The 20,103-nt window shown below is 39.1% G+C and overlaps 1 protein-coding gene across 5 annotated transcripts in view; it reads left to right on the forward strand.

Annotated features, from left to right (window-relative positions):
• Window positions 1–20,103, forward strand: part of NRCAM (neuronal cell adhesion molecule) — a 326,614-nt gene that overhangs the window by 282,777 nt on the left and 23,734 nt on the right. For 2 of the 5 annotated variants that reach the window (XM_011948188.1, XM_011948189.1), the window contains 8 exons: window positions 1,254–1,451; window positions 1,555–1,625; window positions 2,932–3,157; window positions 3,930–4,045; window positions 5,687–5,891; window positions 8,265–8,387; window positions 9,743–9,919; window positions 10,988–11,023. In XM_011948188.1, coding sequence (XP_011803578.1) covers window positions 1,254–1,451; window positions 1,555–1,625; window positions 2,932–3,157; window positions 3,930–4,045; window positions 5,687–5,891; window positions 8,265–8,387; window positions 9,743–9,919; window positions 10,988–11,023 — 1,152 coding nt within the window. Of the gene's footprint in view, window positions 1–1,253; window positions 1,452–1,554; window positions 1,626–2,931; window positions 3,158–3,929; window positions 4,046–5,686; window positions 5,892–8,264; window positions 8,388–9,742; window positions 9,920–10,987; window positions 11,024–17,996; window positions 18,123–19,320; window positions 19,474–20,103 lie in introns of all 5 variants that reach the window. The other 3 variants (XM_011948191.1, XM_011948190.1, XM_011948187.1) reach the window with 2 other exon arrangements.

Consider the following 20,103-nt stretch of genomic DNA (forward strand, 5'->3'; position numbering starts at 1 on the left):
CCCCTCCCCTCTCCTCCCCTCCCCTCCCCTCTCCTCCCCTCTCCTCTCCTCTCCTCTGTCTCCGTCATTGATTCATTGATTCTCGTTGGTGAAACTCAGCCAGAGCCAGTTGGTGAGGGAGTCTGAAATGTAATTTTTACAATTCAGAGGGAAGTATGGAAAGGAGTGTGGGTGTCACTGCACCCTTGACTTCCTGGGCTCAGGTGATCCTCCCACCTCAGCCTCCCCAATAGCTGGAACTATAGTTGCACGCCACTACACCCACCTAATTTTTTGTAGAGATGGGGTTTTGCTAGGTTGCCCAGGCTGGTCTCAGACTCCTGGACTCCACCCACCTGGGTCCCCCAAAGTGCTGAGATTACAGGTGTGAGCCACTGCACCTGGCTGACAGTCACTTTTAACAGCTGCAGAGTATTCCATTGTGTGGATATAGTGTAATTTGTTTAGTCAGTGTCCTGTTGATGGATGTTTAGGTTGTTTGCAATTAGGTTGTTTCAATTGCAAATAACACTGCAATGTAAATTCTTTCTCATGTGTTTGAGCCATTTGTGTGAGCCCATTTATTCAAAATAAATTGCTAGAAGTAAAATTTAGTATGTGCCTTAAATATTGACAGATTTTCTAAATTGTCTTATATAGAAGTTGTCCCAACTTACACTTCCTACAAAGTCAGAGAATGCTTGATTCCTTGTGTCATATCAACAAAGCATGTTAAACCTTTGATTATTGCCAGTGTGTTTAGTGGATTTGATTATTGCCAATATGTTTAGTGGAAAATGGCACGGACTATATTTAATATAATTTATACTATTATGAAAAAAAATTTGATCATCTTTTCATATATTGAAACTTTTTAGGGATATATGGATTAATTCTAAACAGTTTTAAGTAACTAAACTCAGCATGCTAGAGAAAGAATACCAGGTCTGGTAAAATCTAAAACTGTTAAGAATTAATCCATATATCCCTAAAAAGTTTAAATATATGAAAAGGTGGTCAATTTTTTTTTTGTAAAAGGAGAAATTAAATTAAATACAGTGAGATGCCATTTTCCACTAAAATGTTATGTGTGCTTAAGTATTAAGGATAATGATAACTCTGAAATCAAAATATTTTAATGGCATTTTTCTTGAAAGTAAAATAATTCATGTTGGGTTGCTTGTGTTGGGTTGCCCTGTTAGTTATAGCTAGCAGCTACCCCTGGGTTGACTGAATTCACGGTCTTGGGTTGGGCGTGTGTGTGTCGTGACCAGAATTCATCATCGAATATGAAGATACAATGCACGAGCCAGGACTGTGGCACCACCAAACTGAGGTTTCTGGAACACAGACCACAGCCCAGCTGAAGCTGTCTCCTTACGTGAACTACTCCTTCCGCGTCATGGCAGTGAACAGCATCGGGAAGAGCTTGCCCAGCGAGGCCTCTGAGCAATATTTAACGAAAGCCTCAGGTAAAGCAGGAAAGCAGGACTTCTAGGGTACAAAGTGAAATAAAAGTTTTCCACTTTTCGCAAAAGACCAAAGCTTACGCATGTATGGCTGCTTAACTTCCAGAACCAGATAAAAATCCCGCAGATGTGGAAGGACTGGGATCAGAGCCTGATAATTTGGTGATTACATGGAAGGTGAGCTATGATGCCTTCAAATTTATTCGCTATTTTTTAGAGTGAAAAAGAAAGTTGTTTGAAAATAATATCTACATTAAAATCTCATTTCACCTATTTCTGGGGAAAAAATATATATAAAGATACGTATATATCTTTACTTAAGAGGCAGTATTGTGTAGTTGTTAAAAGCTTGAGCTCTGGAGTCAAAATGATTTGGTACAAATCCCAGCTCTGCCACTAACTCTGTGACCTTAGGCCAGTTGTTTAACATCTCTGTTAGGCACATGTGTGATGAGAATAATAATAGAACCAGTTTCACAGTATTAAAGGAGCTAATACATATAAAGCACCTAGAACAGCACCTAGCGGATACACGTGCTCAAAAAAATGCTAGCTATCATAAAGAACCACCTGGGGCTGGGGCTGGGGCCAGTGGCTCACGCCTGTAATCCCAGCACTTTGGGATGCCGAGGCGGGCAGATCATGAGGTCAGGAGTTTGAGACCAGCCTGACCAACATGGTGAAACCCGTCTCTACTAAAAATACAAAAATTATCTGAGTGTAGTGGTATATCTGATCCCAGCTACTCAGGAGGCTGAGACAGGAGAATCGCTTGAACCCAGGAGGCGGAGGTTGAAGTAAGCCGAGATTATGCCACTACACTCCAGCCTGGGTGACAGAGCAAGACTCCGTATCAAAAAAAAAGAACCACCTGGAAGACATGCACCAAGCCATTCCCAGCAGTCAACTTCTTTAGTGGGGAAAGCTTGTCTGTGTTTTCTGGATTTGGAAAATTAACATATATTTACTCATAATTCAAAACCTATTTTAGATAGATCCATACATGCATACTCAGACATGTATGCATATATGTACATATATTTATACAAACATGTAGAAACAACAGAATGACAGGCTAGCCTTTTTTTAATAAAGAGGAAAACAGTCCATAAGTTTCCATCTGCAAGTAACATGGACAATGATGTACTATTGCACAAACAGGAATATATAAAGGATTCTATGTGACCAAAATGTCTGAAGAATCACCATCCTTGACTGTAGAGCCAGAGTTTGAAAGGTTTATATGGTATTTATTGCATCAAGATAGTAATTTACAAACTTTGAAATGTTGATCCCAAACAAGCTTTGAATCTCATTGCAAATGTACAATTGATAGAAGGTCCCTGGAGAAAATGGTAATAGCTTGTGTTTTAGTATTTCAATGATCACTTTCTGTAGGTCTGGGAATTGAATTTGCTGTTCCTGTAAAAGATTGTGCAGTTGATCTGTGTTATAAGCTCTGGTTATTTGGCTTTTCTTGTAGCCCTTGAATGGTTTCGAATCTAACGGGCCAGGCCTTCAGTACAAAGTTAGCTGGCGCCAGAAAGATGGTGATGATGAATGGACATCTGTGGTTGTGGCAAATGTATCCAAATATATTGTCTCAGGCACGCCAACCTTTGTTCCATATCTGATCAAAGTTCAGGCCCTGAATGATGTGGGGTTTGCCCCCGAGCCAGCTGTAGTCATGGGACATTCTGGAGAAGACCGTAAGTGATGCCGTTTCCTTCCTACTTTTCCCCAGCAAAACAGACTTGCCAAGGTGCAAGCCAAGGCCATTTCCAGAGCTGTTCAGGTTGCAAGGGAGGGAGGTGGCAATTATTTTGCATGACTTCTCTGAATTTAAACAGCCTGCTGTATAAGAAAGAGAAGTTCAGAACTTTCAAGGTGATTGCAGTATAGTTGTCCCTTGGTATCCACAGGGGATTGGTTCCAGGACGCCCCACCTTGGACACCCAAATCTGCAAATACTCAAGTCCCACAGATGGCCCTATGGAACCTGCCTATGTAAAAAGTCAGCCCTCCCTATCCGTGGGTTTTGCACCTGAGAATACTGTGTTTTCCATCTTCTTTGGCTGTAGATGCAGAACCTGCAGATGTAGAGGGCTGACTGTATTTGTGTGGAAAAAAAAATCCACGTGTAAGTGGACCCATGCAGTTCAAACCTGTGTTCAAGGGTCAATTGTACTTTTAAAAAAAATCTCGTTTTCCTACTCAGGACGCTGAGGTGAGAGGATCCCTTGAGCCAAGGAATTTGAGTCTAGCCTGGGCAGTATAGCAAGATGCCATCTCTTAAAAAAAAAAAAAATCTCTCACAAAGTCAAACAGATACCCCAAAATCTGTGTTCAAGCCTTAATAATCCACAGAACAGGACTGGAGTATGCTTCAGGCCAGAAATTATTAGAGATAGTGATATTTATGGATGAAATTAAAAATAACATTGAATTGATACTTCTACCGCTTCCCTGTCCTTTTCCTAGTCCCAATGGTGGCTCCCGGGAACGTGCGTGTGAATGTGGTGAACAGTACCTTAGCGGAGGTGCACTGGGACCCAGTACCTCTGAAAAGTATCCGAGGACACCTACAAGGCTATCGGGCAAGTGAAGGGGGACCTTCTGTGGCTTTCTTTAGTAAGGGCAGCAGCGAATGCCACTTGTCATGCACACCACAGGAGGTGGGGCTTATTTGGTTCATTGCTTTGTGAACTTGTGGACTGAAGAGTTCATTTGGCTCATTGCCTCAGGTAGCCACTGCCAGAGTTGACTTGAAATCTCACTGCATCCAAAATAAGAAAAAAAAAGTTTTCTCCATTTTTCCCACTGATGATCTAACATTCTGCCAACTAAGTACGTATACAAAATGGGGAAAATTAATTTTTTAACAACCTAGAATATTATCAACTGTAGCTAGCTTTAAAGCAATATGGACCACATGTGGTGAACACACAAAATTATCCTGATAATCATTTAGGCATTTTAAAAATAATTCAGAATATACTTTAAGACCTTATACTCTCAGCTAGGTCATTCTTATAAATATCCATTATCTTTGTTCTTGAGAAGCACTGATTCATAGAGGATTTGTTACTGATAGGCAGCCAAACAATCACTACTTTGATTTGTTTAGCCTGCCCTCTAGAGGTCACTTTTTGTACTACATCACGTTCAACCTTTTTCCTCCCCACCCCCGAGCTTTGCCAGATTCCGTATAAATGTTGATGTCTCTTGAAAATGCCTTTAAATTCCTAAGAATTTAAGAGAACTTAGTAAACAACAATTCTGGATTTGTGACCAAAATTAATCAATACTTTCTTACCCATCACTCCAAAACCTGTGCCTGCAATCAAATACAAAAAAAGGAGTATTTTAAACTAAGTGATACATTTTGATTTAGTGGAAAAACTCTAGACTTTCAGTGGAGGATCCCCTGTGGCTCTTGATAGCCCTGTGGCTGTGAAAGTCACTTAGTAGCCCACACGTTCATCTGCACCATATGAATGACAGTAATAAAAGCCTCACTGTGAGGCCGGGCACGGTGGCTCAAGCCTGTAATCCCAGCACTTTGGGAGGCCCAGACGGGCGGATCACGAGGTCAGGAGATCAAGACCATCCTGGCTAACACAATACAAAAAACTAGCCGGGCGAAGTGGCGGGCGCCTGTAGTCCCAGCTACTCGGGAGGCTGAGGCAGGAGAATGGCGTAAACCCAGGAGGCGGAGCTTGCAGTGAGCTGAGATCTGGCCACTGCACTCCAGCCTGGGCGACAGAGCGAGACTCCGTCTCAAAAAAAAAAAAAAAAGCCTCACTGTGGTGTCTAGGATTAAACTAAATGATAGATTGTACGTGAACATGTATTCTGCAAAAGTATGTAAACATTGGGCAGTAATTTTTATTTTTAGAATATTTTATACAAGTAAAAGACTTAAATTCTATTGTCCTCCATTTGCCTCATGTTCTAGAGAAAACCATATGGGTCTCACACTCTTTTCATTTTCTTTAGACTCCTGCGACAACATAGTGTAGCCCAGCTTTGTCATGTGGCTATAATTTAATTTCCCTCATTATCTATGGGCTTCTATTCCTCTTGCCTCAGAATCAATATCCATCAGTTTTGTTAGTAATTTTCTTCTAAAATATACCAAGGGAATTTTCTGGAAAAACAACAATTTCAATTTTGTGAGCATAAGGAATCTTCTTTCCTCCTTTGTGCATTCCTGACTTTTGTTCTTGGTGTTTCAGATTTACTATTGGAAGACACAGAGTTCATCTAAAAGAAACAGACGTCACATTGAGAAAAAGATCCTCACCTTCCAAGGCAGCAAGACGCATGGCATGTTGCCGGGGCTGGAGCCCTTTAGCCACTACACACTGAATGTCCGAGTGGTCAATGGGAAAGGGGAGGGCCCAGCCAGCCCTGACAGAGTCTTTAATACTCCAGAAGGAGGTATGGAATGGATGCATCTCTAAGATCCCAGGAACATATGGCATAGCCTGAGAGGTTTTGCCTGACAGAAGGGCTACTGATCAAAGTATATTCTGGAAGCCAAATGTGATTGAAATTCCCACAGATGAATACAGCACACACAAAGCTACCAAAATATCAAATCATATATGGCCTAAGTGTATGTAGGAGGCTTCAGAACCCAAATTGCTGCTCTGAAATGCCCTCTCCCTTGACTTAAAATTTTTCTCCACATGCACTCTCTGAAACCTTGCTACTTTGACATTTATTTGGATCATTATCTTTCTGATATGAAAGAGGTTCCATAACTTCTCTTAGTGTCAGTAGCCTCATCTGAAAAGCCTGAGAACCAACTTAGATAACCTAACAAAAACACCTGGAAAGGAAAATATTTCTATAAGTTATAGTTTACTTCTGTAGCTTCTTTCTTAGTGCACTTCTCTAATTTATTTGAAAGTTGAACTGAGTTAGAAGGTTGCAAGTCTTGACCAAGTGGATTGGGAAGAGGAAGGAAAAGTCATTGCAGATATGGGCAACTGCAAGGGAGGCAGTAAGGGAGGACCAAATATATATTGATCCAGGAGTTGGGGGAGAAGGAGTTTGGACACAGGGACAATGGAGCCTTGTGGGTGATGGAGAGAGGGGCCCATGTGGTAAAAAGAATGAAGATTGGAAAAGGCAATAAAATAAGCTTTACCTATTTTAAATTTCGCAACAATATGCCACTATGACAATGGCCAGATAACTTCTGTAGATTGCTTAGCTCTTTTTGATAAAAGAAGTTCACAGAACATGCACCCCACCCTGGCTGCTGATTGAAAGATTCATGATGTGAGCAGCTGCCCAGCAGCCTCTGAGAACCACCCTGTGTCCCAGCTCCCATCTCATTATAAGTTTTTGTCCTCACTCTCACTGTCCCTTAGAGAGTCAGGGCTCTTCCTACTCAAGGCTTTCACAAGTGAAGCCTCACACTGGTTCTTTAGGTGATTCAGGGAAAGGTGTCATAGAGGAGATGATCAGAGAATTGAAGGATAAAGAAGAGAGGAAGAAGTATGTCTGAAGACACAAAGGTATGAAATAGCCTGGCTTCTTCAGAAAACTGCAAGTTGCATGGCCAGAACTGGTAAGAAAAGGGAGGAAGGTCAGCCAGGGAAGGCCCAGATCATGGATGGTCTTGGGTGCTGTGGACAAACCTGCAGGCCAAAGGCTGTTAACCTGGGGACTGAAGTCCCTTAGGGAGTCAATGAATGGGTTGAGCGAGCTCCATGAACCTGCTGAAATTGTATGCAAGATATGTGTATATTTTTCCAGGGAGTGTTTATGGCTGTCATCAGATTCTTAAAAGGGTCTGTGATCCCCCCCCAAAGTAAAGAACCACTTATTGGGTTGGGGAAGCTTAGAAGCCTAGAATTATGTGCCAGGCATGGTTTCAGGACCAGCCAAAGACATCTGAGGGCCTAAAGCAGGGAAATGGCAAAGAAGATGGGGATAGGAAGAAATGGATATGGTTTAGATTAAGGGAGTGGAGTTAGTGTCTGAGGAGATGATGGAAATGAGGCAGATCGGGAAGTTCAGGTTGACTCTCTGGTTTTTGGCTAGAGTGACAATAGGGAGAGTGGTTCCATCATTTCATTTCCAGGGGCAGTGGTAGGGGAGGTAACCATTGTGAGAGAGAGCTGCCACTAGCCATCATCCTCATGAGGAAGTGAATAAAAGATGAGCAGACATGTTTCCTCTGGTGATTTGCCAGCCCCTGCCACAGAGAACCTGAGACCCCTCGGGCCTTCCCAAGGGCCAAGGGTGTGCCAAGGTTGGGCTTTTGTCCGTTCATCACCAGATCCTGGGCAGCTGTCAGCTCTCAGGATAAGAACGTCTCTGCACCTGGGCGTGCTGGCCCAAAGCCCACCAGGCAGGGCATTCTGACTGTTTGGAGACACCTGGTTTGTTGGAGAAAACAGTCCTTAATGGTCCAGAACACAGCTGCTTCCACTCACAGATCCGGTGAGAATAGTTTCACTTGGTAGCTAGTTTGCTTCTATTAAGACACCATTCATGAGTCAAATAAGGACTGCCTCTTTTTGAAATATTAGGTTTGAGTCCATCTAAAGGCAAAGTCATTATGTGTTTTGAGAGGATGGTTTTCTTGAATATAAATGTAAATGACAGGAGAGAAAAAGGAAGAGAATAACTAAATGGGTGCCTGTCACAGGTTTGTACTAATGTATTTTCAGCTGAATCAGGAATGAGTTACTGAAACCCAAAACCTTAAATCGTGTGAGCACGGTGAAATGTCACTTTAGTACATGTTAAAACATTCAGAAATCTCTGTGTTGACTGTAAGTTCTCCCCTGTAAGTCCCCAGTGCTCCCTCGTCTTTGAAGATTGTGAATCCAACACTGGACTCTCTCACTTTGGAATGGGATCCACCGAGCCACCCGAATGGCATTTTGACAGAGTACACCTTAAAGTATCAGCCAAGTAAGCTGTGGGGAGGAAGAAAAGGGGAGATATGGTTTTATTTTATTTTATTTATTATTTTAATTGACAAATAATTGTACCTCATCATGGGGTACATAGTGATGTTTCGATACATACAGTAATCAGATCAGGGGAATTCGCATATTCATCTTCTCAAATATTTATCATTTATTTGTGTTGGAAACATTTAATATCCTCCTCCTAGCTGTGTATGGAACACCAGAATTTAGTCTTTGTTTCTAGCTATCCTTTCATATCCTTTAACTGATCTCTCCCTATCTCGCCTTCCCCCTGTCCTTCCTTTATCTCTGGGATCCTGTGTTCTACTTTTTACTTCTGTGACATGAACTTTTCTTAGCTTCCACCTATGAGTCAGAACATGTGGTGTTTAACTTTCCTTTAGAAATACAGTTTTTTGTTTTTTTTTTTTGAGATGGAGTCTCGCTCTGTCACCCAGGCTGGAGTACAGTGGCGTGATCTCCGCTCACTGCAAGCTCCGCCTCCCGGGTTCACACCATTCTCCTGCCTCAGCCTCTCAAGTAGCTGGGACTACAGGCACCCACCACCACACCTGGCTGATTTTTTGTATTTTTAGTAGAGATGGGGTTTCACCGTGTTAGCCAGGATGGTCTCGATCTCCTGACCTCGTGATCCGCCCATCTCCGCCTCCCAAAGTGCTGGGATTACAGACGTGAGCCACTGAGCTTGGCTAGAAATACAGTTTTAAAAATACTTAACTGTTATCAGAAAATACAGACTAGTTTTTCTTTATGTCTTTAGAATATATACATATACCTTCAAGTGTTATTTCAGAAAGAACTTCAAATCTTACTTTTTAAGAAAAATGATGTATATATTATTAAAAATTAAGTAATCTGTAGAATAATACAGACCTTTAGGGGTGGAGTTTAAGTGAGTGCTGTCATTAAATCAGATACGCATTTTCTGTAAATAGAAAATAGTTCCTTTGGCACAAGTCCTCTGAAGAAAAATGTTTGGGGTTGTTTAACAATACGACTCCACCTGCAAGAACACAGGGGAAAAAATTCTATTGTGATTCAACCACAAAATTCTTCTAGTTTATTAGCCAGTAGAGAACATATTCTCCCTTGTGATATGATATAATGATATGATATGATATATGATATGATATGATATGATACGATATGATATGATAGAACATAGTATAGAAGCTGTTAAAAAGTTATCACTTATTTATGCTGGGCAAAGAGTCAGTGGGATTATAAAAGTCAGTGTAAGCCAGGTTGAACATTTTTAGTTGATGTATTTATTTATAATAGTATTCCTGTCACAATTAATGGAGAATTCACTTGTTTGTTATTTCTTATTGACAGTTAACAGCACACATGAATTAGGTCCTCTGGTAGATTTAAAAATTCCTGCCAACAAGACACGGTGGACTTTAAAAAATTTAAATTTCAGCACTCGATATAAGTTTTATTTCTATGCACAAACATCAGCAGGATCAGGAAGTCAAATTACAGAAGAAGCAGTAACAACTATGGATGAAGGTAAGATGGGTATGTATAAAATCCATATCATAACCATCATGAAATAAAAATCTTTAAGTTTATGCTTTCTTTTTCCTTCTTGCTATGGAGTGTCTGTCTTATATGATTAATGCAAATACTTATTTGTAATTTCTCATTCTGATATATAATCAGCTATTTAGCTCATATTGAACTGTGATATTTTTCAACTATGTGAAACTTTTTAAAACTTATATTAAAATCTTAGGGCGGGAGTGAGTAAGCATAATATTTGCCACACTTGAATTTGAAGTTCAAGGGAATGTTGTTTCCTATTTACAACTGTATATATTATATACATGCACAAACATGTATATGTACACATACATATAATACATGTATGCATACACAGACATGCGCACCTGTATACACACAAATATATGTAATTCGAGTTCTGGTCCTGATTTACTGGAAATAATTTTCTAGTTCACATATCGATTTACATTTTCTAGCAAGGAAATCGAAACAGTTATTAAATAGTGCATTTATTTTGTGTTTGAGCAACAGATTTTACATTTTGGTATGTACAAAGAAAGCAAAATAGAGCATTATGGTATTTAGAAAAGGAATTAACACTTCTTTTCATACTTTAAAAAGTTATTCTGAAAATCTTGAGATTCAATGAAAATTATCAAAAATATTATAAAAGATTTTCTGGTTTTGCATGTCTCTAAATTGTAGAGTTGTTTAAGTATTATTCATTTGACTATCTTTGATAGCATAAAAAATTGACAATTTCTGTCCAAAAATTGGTTTGAAATGTCCTAAGCCTTCTTACATAATAAATAAGTATGAATAATGCACCTTAAGTAATGTGTTTGAATACTGGGTATTCAAACTGGGTATCCTGATAAAATTTTGGTACTGGATTTGAATACTGGATAAGTTTGGGGACACCAACATATCTCTGTCCCCTATACCTGATGTGGTACACTTCATTCTTCTTGCATGCTTTAGCGTTTTAATAAGTGTTTTTGTATTGCTATACATGGTCATGGGTGTGTTACATCTAACTATATAGTGTCCTGTTTCTGTTTCCCTTCATTAAAGCTGGTATTCTTCCACCTGATGTAGGTGCAGGCAAAGGTAAAATAATTCATCTGCATGACTTTATATATGTGTGAAATTTGCAATGTGAAACATGGGGAAGTGCAGCATGGGTAAAACAGAGAAAATAAAATATGCCTTGAACCACCAAAAGAAGAGATCTCATCCAATCTTGACTTTGAAATTAATTTCTAGTCCTTTCTTTACAAGTAGAAAGCCACATATTGAATTCTCCAAAAATTTTTTCTTGAGACTTATCCCTGGTACAAATCCTAATCTTAGCTTTTAATACTATGATTTTGGCTGGATCAGACAGGAACAAAGCTGTGGATTTGTCACAGATCCTCTATATGGCCATGCCACATTATTTGGGGTTCAGAAATATTAGCCCTGTGATGGAAGCAGCCTGGTAGAAATCAGATCAACCAAGCTTCCTGTTCTATTCTGATTTAGCTGCTCTTCTTATAGACACAGTGTACATTCAACTGCCATTGCTCAAAACCGTCTATTTGGAATTACAGCATAGCAATGCCCTCCAACTGGTTTGAGACTAAGTCTCCCCGAGCTTAGGGTCCCCTACAAGTGAGTCTTCCAGGTGACCAATATGGTCTTCTCAAATGTGTTATCCCATCCTGTCTTCACCCAACTGCCTAAGTCTCTTCCTCCTGAGTAACAGCCAACAATCCACAATGGATTACTTTTGTTCTCCTTTATTTCTGACAGCTCTCTGGGTCAGAAAGATTTGTTGGGAGAATGGTACTTGAGTAAGTTGTAATATGTCTTCCATCTGTGGCAATGCCAAAGATGCCCCAGTCTTTGACCCCTGGCTGCTTGTTGACCAGTCAGCCTTTTAGAGAGCAGTGGAGCATCTGCCACTGGGCACTGTTTTCACGTGACATGCCCATGGTCAGGGGTTTTCCTGGGCTTTCACAGATCAGGTGAGTGTAAACAGGAATGAAGAAAAGGAAGACCAAGAGAAAAATGTGCTTTGCCCTATATTATTCAACTCTTGTGAGCTTAGACTTGATAGATTTATTCTATTTTCTTAGAAATTTGCTTATATTCAGAGCTTTGGTAAATTACAAAATATCAATCAGATAGATTTTGGAGGTATTGAATAAGAACTATAGCCATTTTCAGTAACCTTAAGAGTATTATATTATATTTGTAGTTTTAGACTTGAACGGACGAAGTTGTAAAAATTCAAAATTTCTGTATCATAGAAGATGTAAACTTACTTCTGTTTATTTGTATACTTCCTTCCTATGATAATTAGATATCAGTTAAAATCATTAGTTGTTTTACAATAATGTACTGCTTTATAACTTCAATTGGAGCATTTCACTAAAAGCCTGGCCTTGTTTCCTATGCAGTGGACATGTCACTGTGGCTGTGCCTAGAGCGGATAGCAGAGAAATTGTGCTTGAGCAGGACTGTCTGTGAAGCAAGTCTGAATTCTCAATGGACTTGTCACGTTAGAAGCAGATGTGCACTCCACTGGAAAAATCATCACCCCTCTGTTTTTAATAAATTAAAACTAAAATCTTTATTTAAAGAGTTTTGGTTTTACCATTTGATGTTACTAATTTGAATTGTGAGCTGCTTGTGGTTAGAGAGACAAGCAAAAATGGAGTGTCTGAAAGTTCATTAAGCCCCCAGTATTAACATCTGATGGATCTCAGATAAGGAATAATGTTTAAATAAGGGGTAAAAAAAGCTAAATCTAACCTTAATTTTAATATGGTTTATTTTAATAGTTTAGCAGTAGTTAAATGTGGCTTACATAAAAGGATATTTTGCCATGGTAAGACTTTTAACTGCTCAAGCATAATTTGTGATCCTGGGTTTTCCTTCCTTAAAAATAGTTCTTTTTTTCCATCTGAAAATGAATTCTATCCTCTTCTCTATTTCCCTTCTCCATGTGGAGTTTAGCTGCTCTGTGACAGGAGAAAAATTAAAGTTCTCCATTATTCTTCCAAATTTTAATTTTCTAAATGTATCTTTTAAATTTTTATTTAAATCAGGACAAAAGGGAATAAATAAGAGATGAATAGAGATAAAACATGTGATATCCTTAGCTATAGAAGCATCAACATGGCCGGACATGGTTGCTCACACCTGTAATCCCAACAGTTTGGGAGGCCGAGGCAGGCAGATCACCTGAGGTCAGGAGTTCAAAACCAGCCTGGCCAACGTGATGAAACCCCATCTCTACTAAAAATACAAAAATTAGTTGGGCGTGGTGGCAGGCGCCTGTAATCCCAGCTACTCAGGAGGCTGAGGCAGGAGAATTGTTTGAACTTGGGAGGTGGAGGTTACAGTGAGCCGCGATTGCACCATTGCACTCCAGCCTGGGCAACAAGAGCGAAACTCCATCTCAAAAAAAAAAAGAAACATCAACATCTAATATGATTTTATTATGAATTATGATTTCATGAAAATTGGTTTTAATTCATTTCTGGTCAAAGAGGGGAAAAGAAATGCATCTGAGTTTACATTTTTAAATTTTCTTACAGATTTTAAGAGATGTTAATGAAACCTAAGTTTTCAAATGTATAATTACAAAAGGATTATAAACCTGAAGGAAAACCCATGATAATTCAATTAACTATATGATTCCATACTAACCCTTCTTCTTACCATTCTCCTCAGTATAATTAAATACTCAAGACCTTTGAGTCATTTATTTTTGTCCTTTTCCTTGTTGGATTAAAGCTGTCAATATTTGTGTAGGAATTACAGTTGATCGGCATATTTTTTCAATTTCTGTGTCTCTTTAAATGAGGCTAGGAATGGTGGCTCATGCCCGTAATCCCAGCACTTTGGGAGGCCGAGGCAGGCATATCGCTTGAGGTCAGGAATTTGAGACAAGCCTGGCCAACATGGTGAAACCCTGTCTCTACTAAAAATACCAAAATTAGCCAGGCGTGGTGGTACACACCCGTAGTCCTAGCTGCTCGGGAGGCGGAGGCAGGAGAATTGTTTGAACCCAGGAGGCAGAGGCTGCAGTGAGCTGGAGGCTGCAGTGAGCCAAGATTGCACCACTGCACCCCAGTCCGGGGAACAGAACAAGACTCCATCTCATAAATAAATAAATAAATAAATGATTTCAGGGTCTGGAATTCTAGGAAGTAGACTTGTGAAGGCATGTGTAGAAATGAACCAAAAATGTGCAGGCTCAAAAAGATTTATGTTCCTAGTTTTGCTGATGATCCACAGTACCATATCCATTGCATTTGATCTGGCACTCTGGGAACCAAGCATCAGAATACTCTCCTAAGGTAATTAGCTGGAATACAGAAACAGGGAGAAACTAACTGGCAAGGCAGGAATCTGCATTCTTGACCTACCGTGCAGCCTGCTGTGGGCAAGCAGTTAGGAGTGAGCAGAGAAGGATACTGAGGATCAGCCAGTGCTGAACCCCTTCTGTGACCTGACTCTCACTGCGTTCTTTTACTGAAGAACCCATACATACAAAATGAAATTCCTTTTTTGGCCTAAACGAAAACAAAACAAGACAGATCTAGAAGCATAGAAGGTTCAATCAATTCAACAGTGAACGTCTCTCTGGCACATAAAATGCACCCGCCTTTGTTTAAGAAGCTGTGTATACAGACAGTAAGACAAACCCTGGCCTTGACATGCTTAAAATCTAGCAGGTAAGACCAACGTAATAAATAATAACATTATAAATTGACGCTAAACTAGAAATTGGAGCAAAATGTTATCTGAATACAGAGGCGTGAACCATTTATTTTGCCAAGCAGAATCAGGAAAAGCTTCACAAAGAAAATAATATTGAACTGGGCCTTGAAGCCCAATTTTTGTTTTGTTTTATTTTTGGCAGATGAGTCAGGGAGTTGCAGTGTATAAAGTCTCAGTAGGGGTCATAAGCACATGGGGTTTGAAAACATACCGGATGTCTGGGTTATACCAAGCAGTCTACTTAGGCTGACATGTAGAGAGTGTGTGGAAAAGAGAAGACCCTGAGATGGGACTGGAGCAGTGGGCGGGGCCAGATGGTAACAGCTCTGAACCGCTGTGAATGCTTTGCTAAGGAATTTGTATTTACCTATAGGCAGAGTTTTAAACAGAGAAGTAGCTAGATTAGAGTTGTAGTTTCAGCAGCTAAATGTAGGTAACTACACTGGTGGTCTCTACAGAGGAAGACTTACAGCTGGGAGAGGCACACAGGAAGCAGCCCGTTGGGAAAGCCCAGAGACAGGGTACACTGGAGCTCCCTGTATGGTACAACATAGGTGCTCTGTGAGTCAGAAAGTGGATGAGTGGCAATTAAAAGGAAGGAGAGTTTGAATTCTCTATAGTAAAAGTGGCTAAACAGCATGCCTTAGGAAATTGTGGTATCTTTTCCGGGTACCTATAAGAATAGGTACTATTTGCTAAACGCAAATTTCCAGTGTATAATACTCTATTATTAACTGTAACTAGTAATATGATGCTGTACATTAGATCTCTAGAACTTGTTCATCTTATAACTGAAAGTTTGTACCCTTTGACCCACATCTCCCACTTCCCCAACCCCTACCCCACCCCTAGCCCCAGGCAACCACTATTCTACACTCTCTTTCTCTAAGTATAGCTTTTTTAGATTCCATATGTGAACCCCAAAAATCTGAGACAGGTTTTAGTTAATTTAGAAAGTTTATTTTGCCCAGGTTGAGAACATGTTCCTGTGACATGCCCATAGCTCAGGAGGCTCTAAAGACATGTGCCCGAGGTGGCCAGAGCACAGTTTGGTTTTACACACTTTAGGGAGATACGAGACATCAATCAACATATGTGAGATGAACATTGGTTCGGTCTGATAAGGCGGGACAACTCGAAGCAGGGAGTTTCCAGGTCATAGGTAGGTGAGAGACAAACGGTTGCATTCTTTTTGAGTTTCTGATGAGCCTCTCCGAAGGAGGCAATCAGATATGCATTTATCTCAGTGAGCAGAGGGGTGATTTTGAAAAGAATGAGAGGCAGGTTTGTCCTAAGCGGTTCCCGGATTGACTTTTCCCTTTAGCTCAGTGATTTTGGGGCCCAAAGATTTATTTTCCTTTCACACACATTTAAGTGAGATCATGCAATATTTGCCTTTCTGTGTCTGGATTATTTTAGTTAGCGCAGTATCCTCCAGGTTCTTCCATGTTGTTGCAAATGGCAGGATTTCCTTCTTTTTTAAGTCAGAATAATATTCCATTGTATGTGTGTATATATATGGTAATTTCTTTATCCATTCATCTGTCAATGGATATTTAGGTTGTTTTCATATCTTGACTTTGTGAATAATGCTGCAATGAACATAGGAGAGTCGATACCTCATAGAGATACTGATTTCATTTCAATAAAACTAGAAACAAAATAATAATAATGAACAGTTTAGAGAACAAACTCTGAGAAGGGAGCACCCATAGAAACCAATGTAAAAAATAAAAAGGAACTAAATGCTCTTTTGTTAGAAGTATTTTGCTCTTCTGTTAGTAAATGCTCTTTGTGTTAGAAGTATTATGGTTCTGCCTTGAACATCTTCCATAATTACTCCAAGATTAAATTCCTCAGTTTCAGGATTCCAACATTTTTTAAGAAAATTAATGTTTTTCCTGGGTTGCCATCGATGTTTTACACATGTGTGCATATTTACTGTCACTGATTGATCGTATTCCTATTATTTTTTCCTATAAGAAGAATATCTCAGAAAACTAAAATTAACTAGGTCCACAGAAGGACTCTGAATAATTCACTAATCAGTTTTGCCCTCTGCTGTTTCCCCATGCTTAGCACAAAGAGATACAAAATTTGCATGTGTTGTTGAATTATATTTTAGAAGTCAAGAGCATTATTTAACCGCTTTAATATCTTTCTTTTCTTAATTCTAAGAAGTGTAATTTTATTACATTTATTTGAACAAAGGTCTTTAGCTTCTACATTTTATAAACATGTCTTGGAATATAATTTTAGTGTCTTGGTAAACCCATTGATGCTGTCTGATTTACTATCCTAGTAAATTTTATGTGGGATAATAAATTGATCTTATTTTTTAACTACTGAAGTTAACACATCTGTAAATGTTTCGTTTTTAGTTTAAGCTATTGAGGTAGGACTGATAGAATTGCCAGCCTCAGGTATTCAAATAACATTTTTTAATGACTTTAGATGTTGTCTTTACCCAGTAGCAAGCATGTAGCATCATCTGGTCTCCATAATTTGGATTTTTAAGAAGCTATTTAGGTTGCACTATGATTTTTCAGAAAATGCTTTGTAACAAACAGTTAACAGGTAAGATTGTCTTGCTCTCTGGGAAATGTTACATGAAATAGTTTTTACTCCTTTTATTTATTCTTTCTTAACTTCTGATAGAACATATCTGGAAATTTCTTTTGCAGCTTCTCTTCCAGCATCCCCTAATCATCCATCATTCTCTAAAGCAGGGGTTCCTTACCTGGGGTCCTTGAGTTCCCCAGAGTTTGATACTCAAAGAAGTCTGTTTCTTGAAACAGATCAAAAGCGCTGTCCAAAGGGGCATTCTCTGTCACACCAACACAGATTTTTCAAAGACCTGCATTGAGATGACAAATAGAATTGAAAAGTAGCCACATAGTATTGGGGTTTACCTTGGGATCTCTGACATTCCATGACAACATCTGTCCCTGGGATTGTTCAGCAATCCCCCTCTCCATCACACATTAATAAATGAAGACGGTGACATTTCCTGGGACTGTATCTAATGGACAACAGTTAACATTGTTTAGAACCCATATAATAGAACTCATAAATTTTAATATCATGCATCATTATTTCTGATCATTAATTTATTTCCTAGTGCTGTGATTTAAGAAACAAAAAATATTTCTGTAATGAAAGCAAAGCATGAGTGAACCCTAAATTTTAGCAGTAAATTCTTATTTAATTCTATTTGCATAATTTCACAGTATTTAAACTAATTTTATATTTGTGTGTATGGTGCTGCAATATGATTGTTTGTTTTATTTTTCTATTGTATGTTTAGTTCAAGCAGTAAATCCCAGGATCAGCAATCTTACTGCCGCAGCTGCTGAGACCTATGCCAATATCAGTTGGGAATATGAGGGACCACAGCATGTGAACTTTTATGTTGAATATGGTGTAGCAGGCAGTAAGAAACAATTTCATTACCCGATTTTTAATTTGGGGGATGCATTTTAAAAGATTAAGAACATTCTTAGGAATTTACTATGGATCATCTTGAAAAATAACTTGATCCAATTAAATGAATGACTTATCTAAAAAAAGTGTAGTGAACCATCAGCCTACCACATATTATATGCACAACTAGGAATTGCTTTTTTGTGTTATTAATAACAGATGGCATATGTTCCATTACGTATGTTATTTTCATATCATAGTACTTAAAACTGGTTCTATGCCCACAACACATAAACAAGAATAAGAAGGAGTAATTATACTTGCAAGTACAAGTGGGAAAAAAGAAAAGGTTTTTTTTTTGAAATCGTACTTTGAAGTAACAGAAATCAAACTGACTTGAAAGTATTCATTTTGCCCTAACTAGCCCAACAGAATTTTATAAGAAACTGCAGAAAATTAATACTTTGGGAGAGCATTCATTATGTTTTAATGTTTGATATGTTCTCAAGTCAGGCACTCTTCGTAGATCCTGGCCACATCTACTGGGAGATGGGGCAGCTTTCACTTTCAGCAGTTTGTGAAAACCCAGTGCCCCCCTCCTAAATGCAGGGTGCTTACATAGAACAAAAGAGGTGGCCTATGTTTGTGACAAAATGTTGAACAGAGTCCATCTTTCTGTTTAAGCCTTTAGCATGCAAGTAAATATTTTTAGAAATGACGATCCCTTTAGAAAAACCAATACCTGGGAAAGGTTGAATCAATTAATTGGATACATTGTAAGGCATTTAAGTTTACCAAAAGATTCATCTTGTGAATCTTAAAAAACAATTCTTCCCATAGTTCATTTAAGCTATTTAATGTATAACAGTTCTTTTGATAAACATCTTTAGAGAAACTCAACAGTTTCATAAGGCAAGGTGCAGATAAAGAGCCTTCCTTTGTGTTAAAGAGGAGAATTGATACAATGGGAATATATACAATTAATAAGCAAGCTAGATACCCAGTCTGTTTTTCTTTGAGGATATTTTCCTTTAGGTCATTTAAATTGATTTATGTGACATGACTACATTTATAATAATCTAAAATGGTAAATCTAAGCATCCTACATCTTGTCTTTAGCTTATAAAGAATTTTCCTTTCTTGAAGCATTAAGTGACTTCTGGTCCCTTAAAATATTCAAATTTGTTGTTTTTGCAAAATTTCCATAGGCAAAGAAGAATGGAGAAAAGAAATTGTAAATGGTTCTCGGAGCTTCTTTGGGTTAAAGGGTCTAATGCCAGGAACAGCATACAAAGTTCGAGTTGGTGCTGTGGGGGACTCTGGTTTTGTGAGTTCAGAGGATGTGTTTGAGACAGGCCCAGGTGAGGCGCACACCACACCTGTTCTGGCTCCCGCTCAGAGGTGGAGGCCGCCAGGTGCTCCAGCTGGAGATGGGGGCTGGTGGAGCTGTGTTATGGGTAGGGCATGAATGTCTTTCTATGGGGCCCTGTTGGGTTGGGAGTTTTGGTTTTTGTCTTTGGTTCTTTATATCAAATGAATTACAGAATTTAGCAAATCATCTTCTAGCCACATTATTACCAAAAACCATCACAAAAATAGACTTAAATATGATTTTAACTTATGTTATGTAAAGAATTCAATTGTTCATATCACATGTATAAACTTTCCCTCAGTGTTAAACTGAAATTTTTGAAGTGCTTTTGAAGATGAAAGAACTTACAAGAAAGTCACAATTCTGGCCGGGCGCAGTGGCTCACGCCTGTAATCCTAGCACTTAGGGAGGCCGAGGCAGGTGGATCACCTGAGGTCAGGAGTTGGAGACCAGCCTGGCCAACATGGTGAAACCCTGTCTCTACTAAAAATACAAAAATTATCCGGGCGTGGTGGCAGGTGCCTGTAATCCCAGCACTTTGGGAGGCTGAGGCAGGCATATCGCTTGAGGTCAGGAATTTGAGACAAGCCTGGCCAACATGGTGAAACCCTGTCTCTAC

The sequence above is a fragment of the Colobus angolensis genome, unplaced genomic scaffold, assembly GCF_000951035.1.
Source record: "Colobus angolensis palliatus isolate OR3802 unplaced genomic scaffold, Cang.pa_1.0 Scaffold275, whole genome shotgun sequence".
NCBI classification, from domain to species: Eukaryota; Metazoa; Chordata; class Mammalia; order Primates; family Cercopithecidae; genus Colobus; species Colobus angolensis.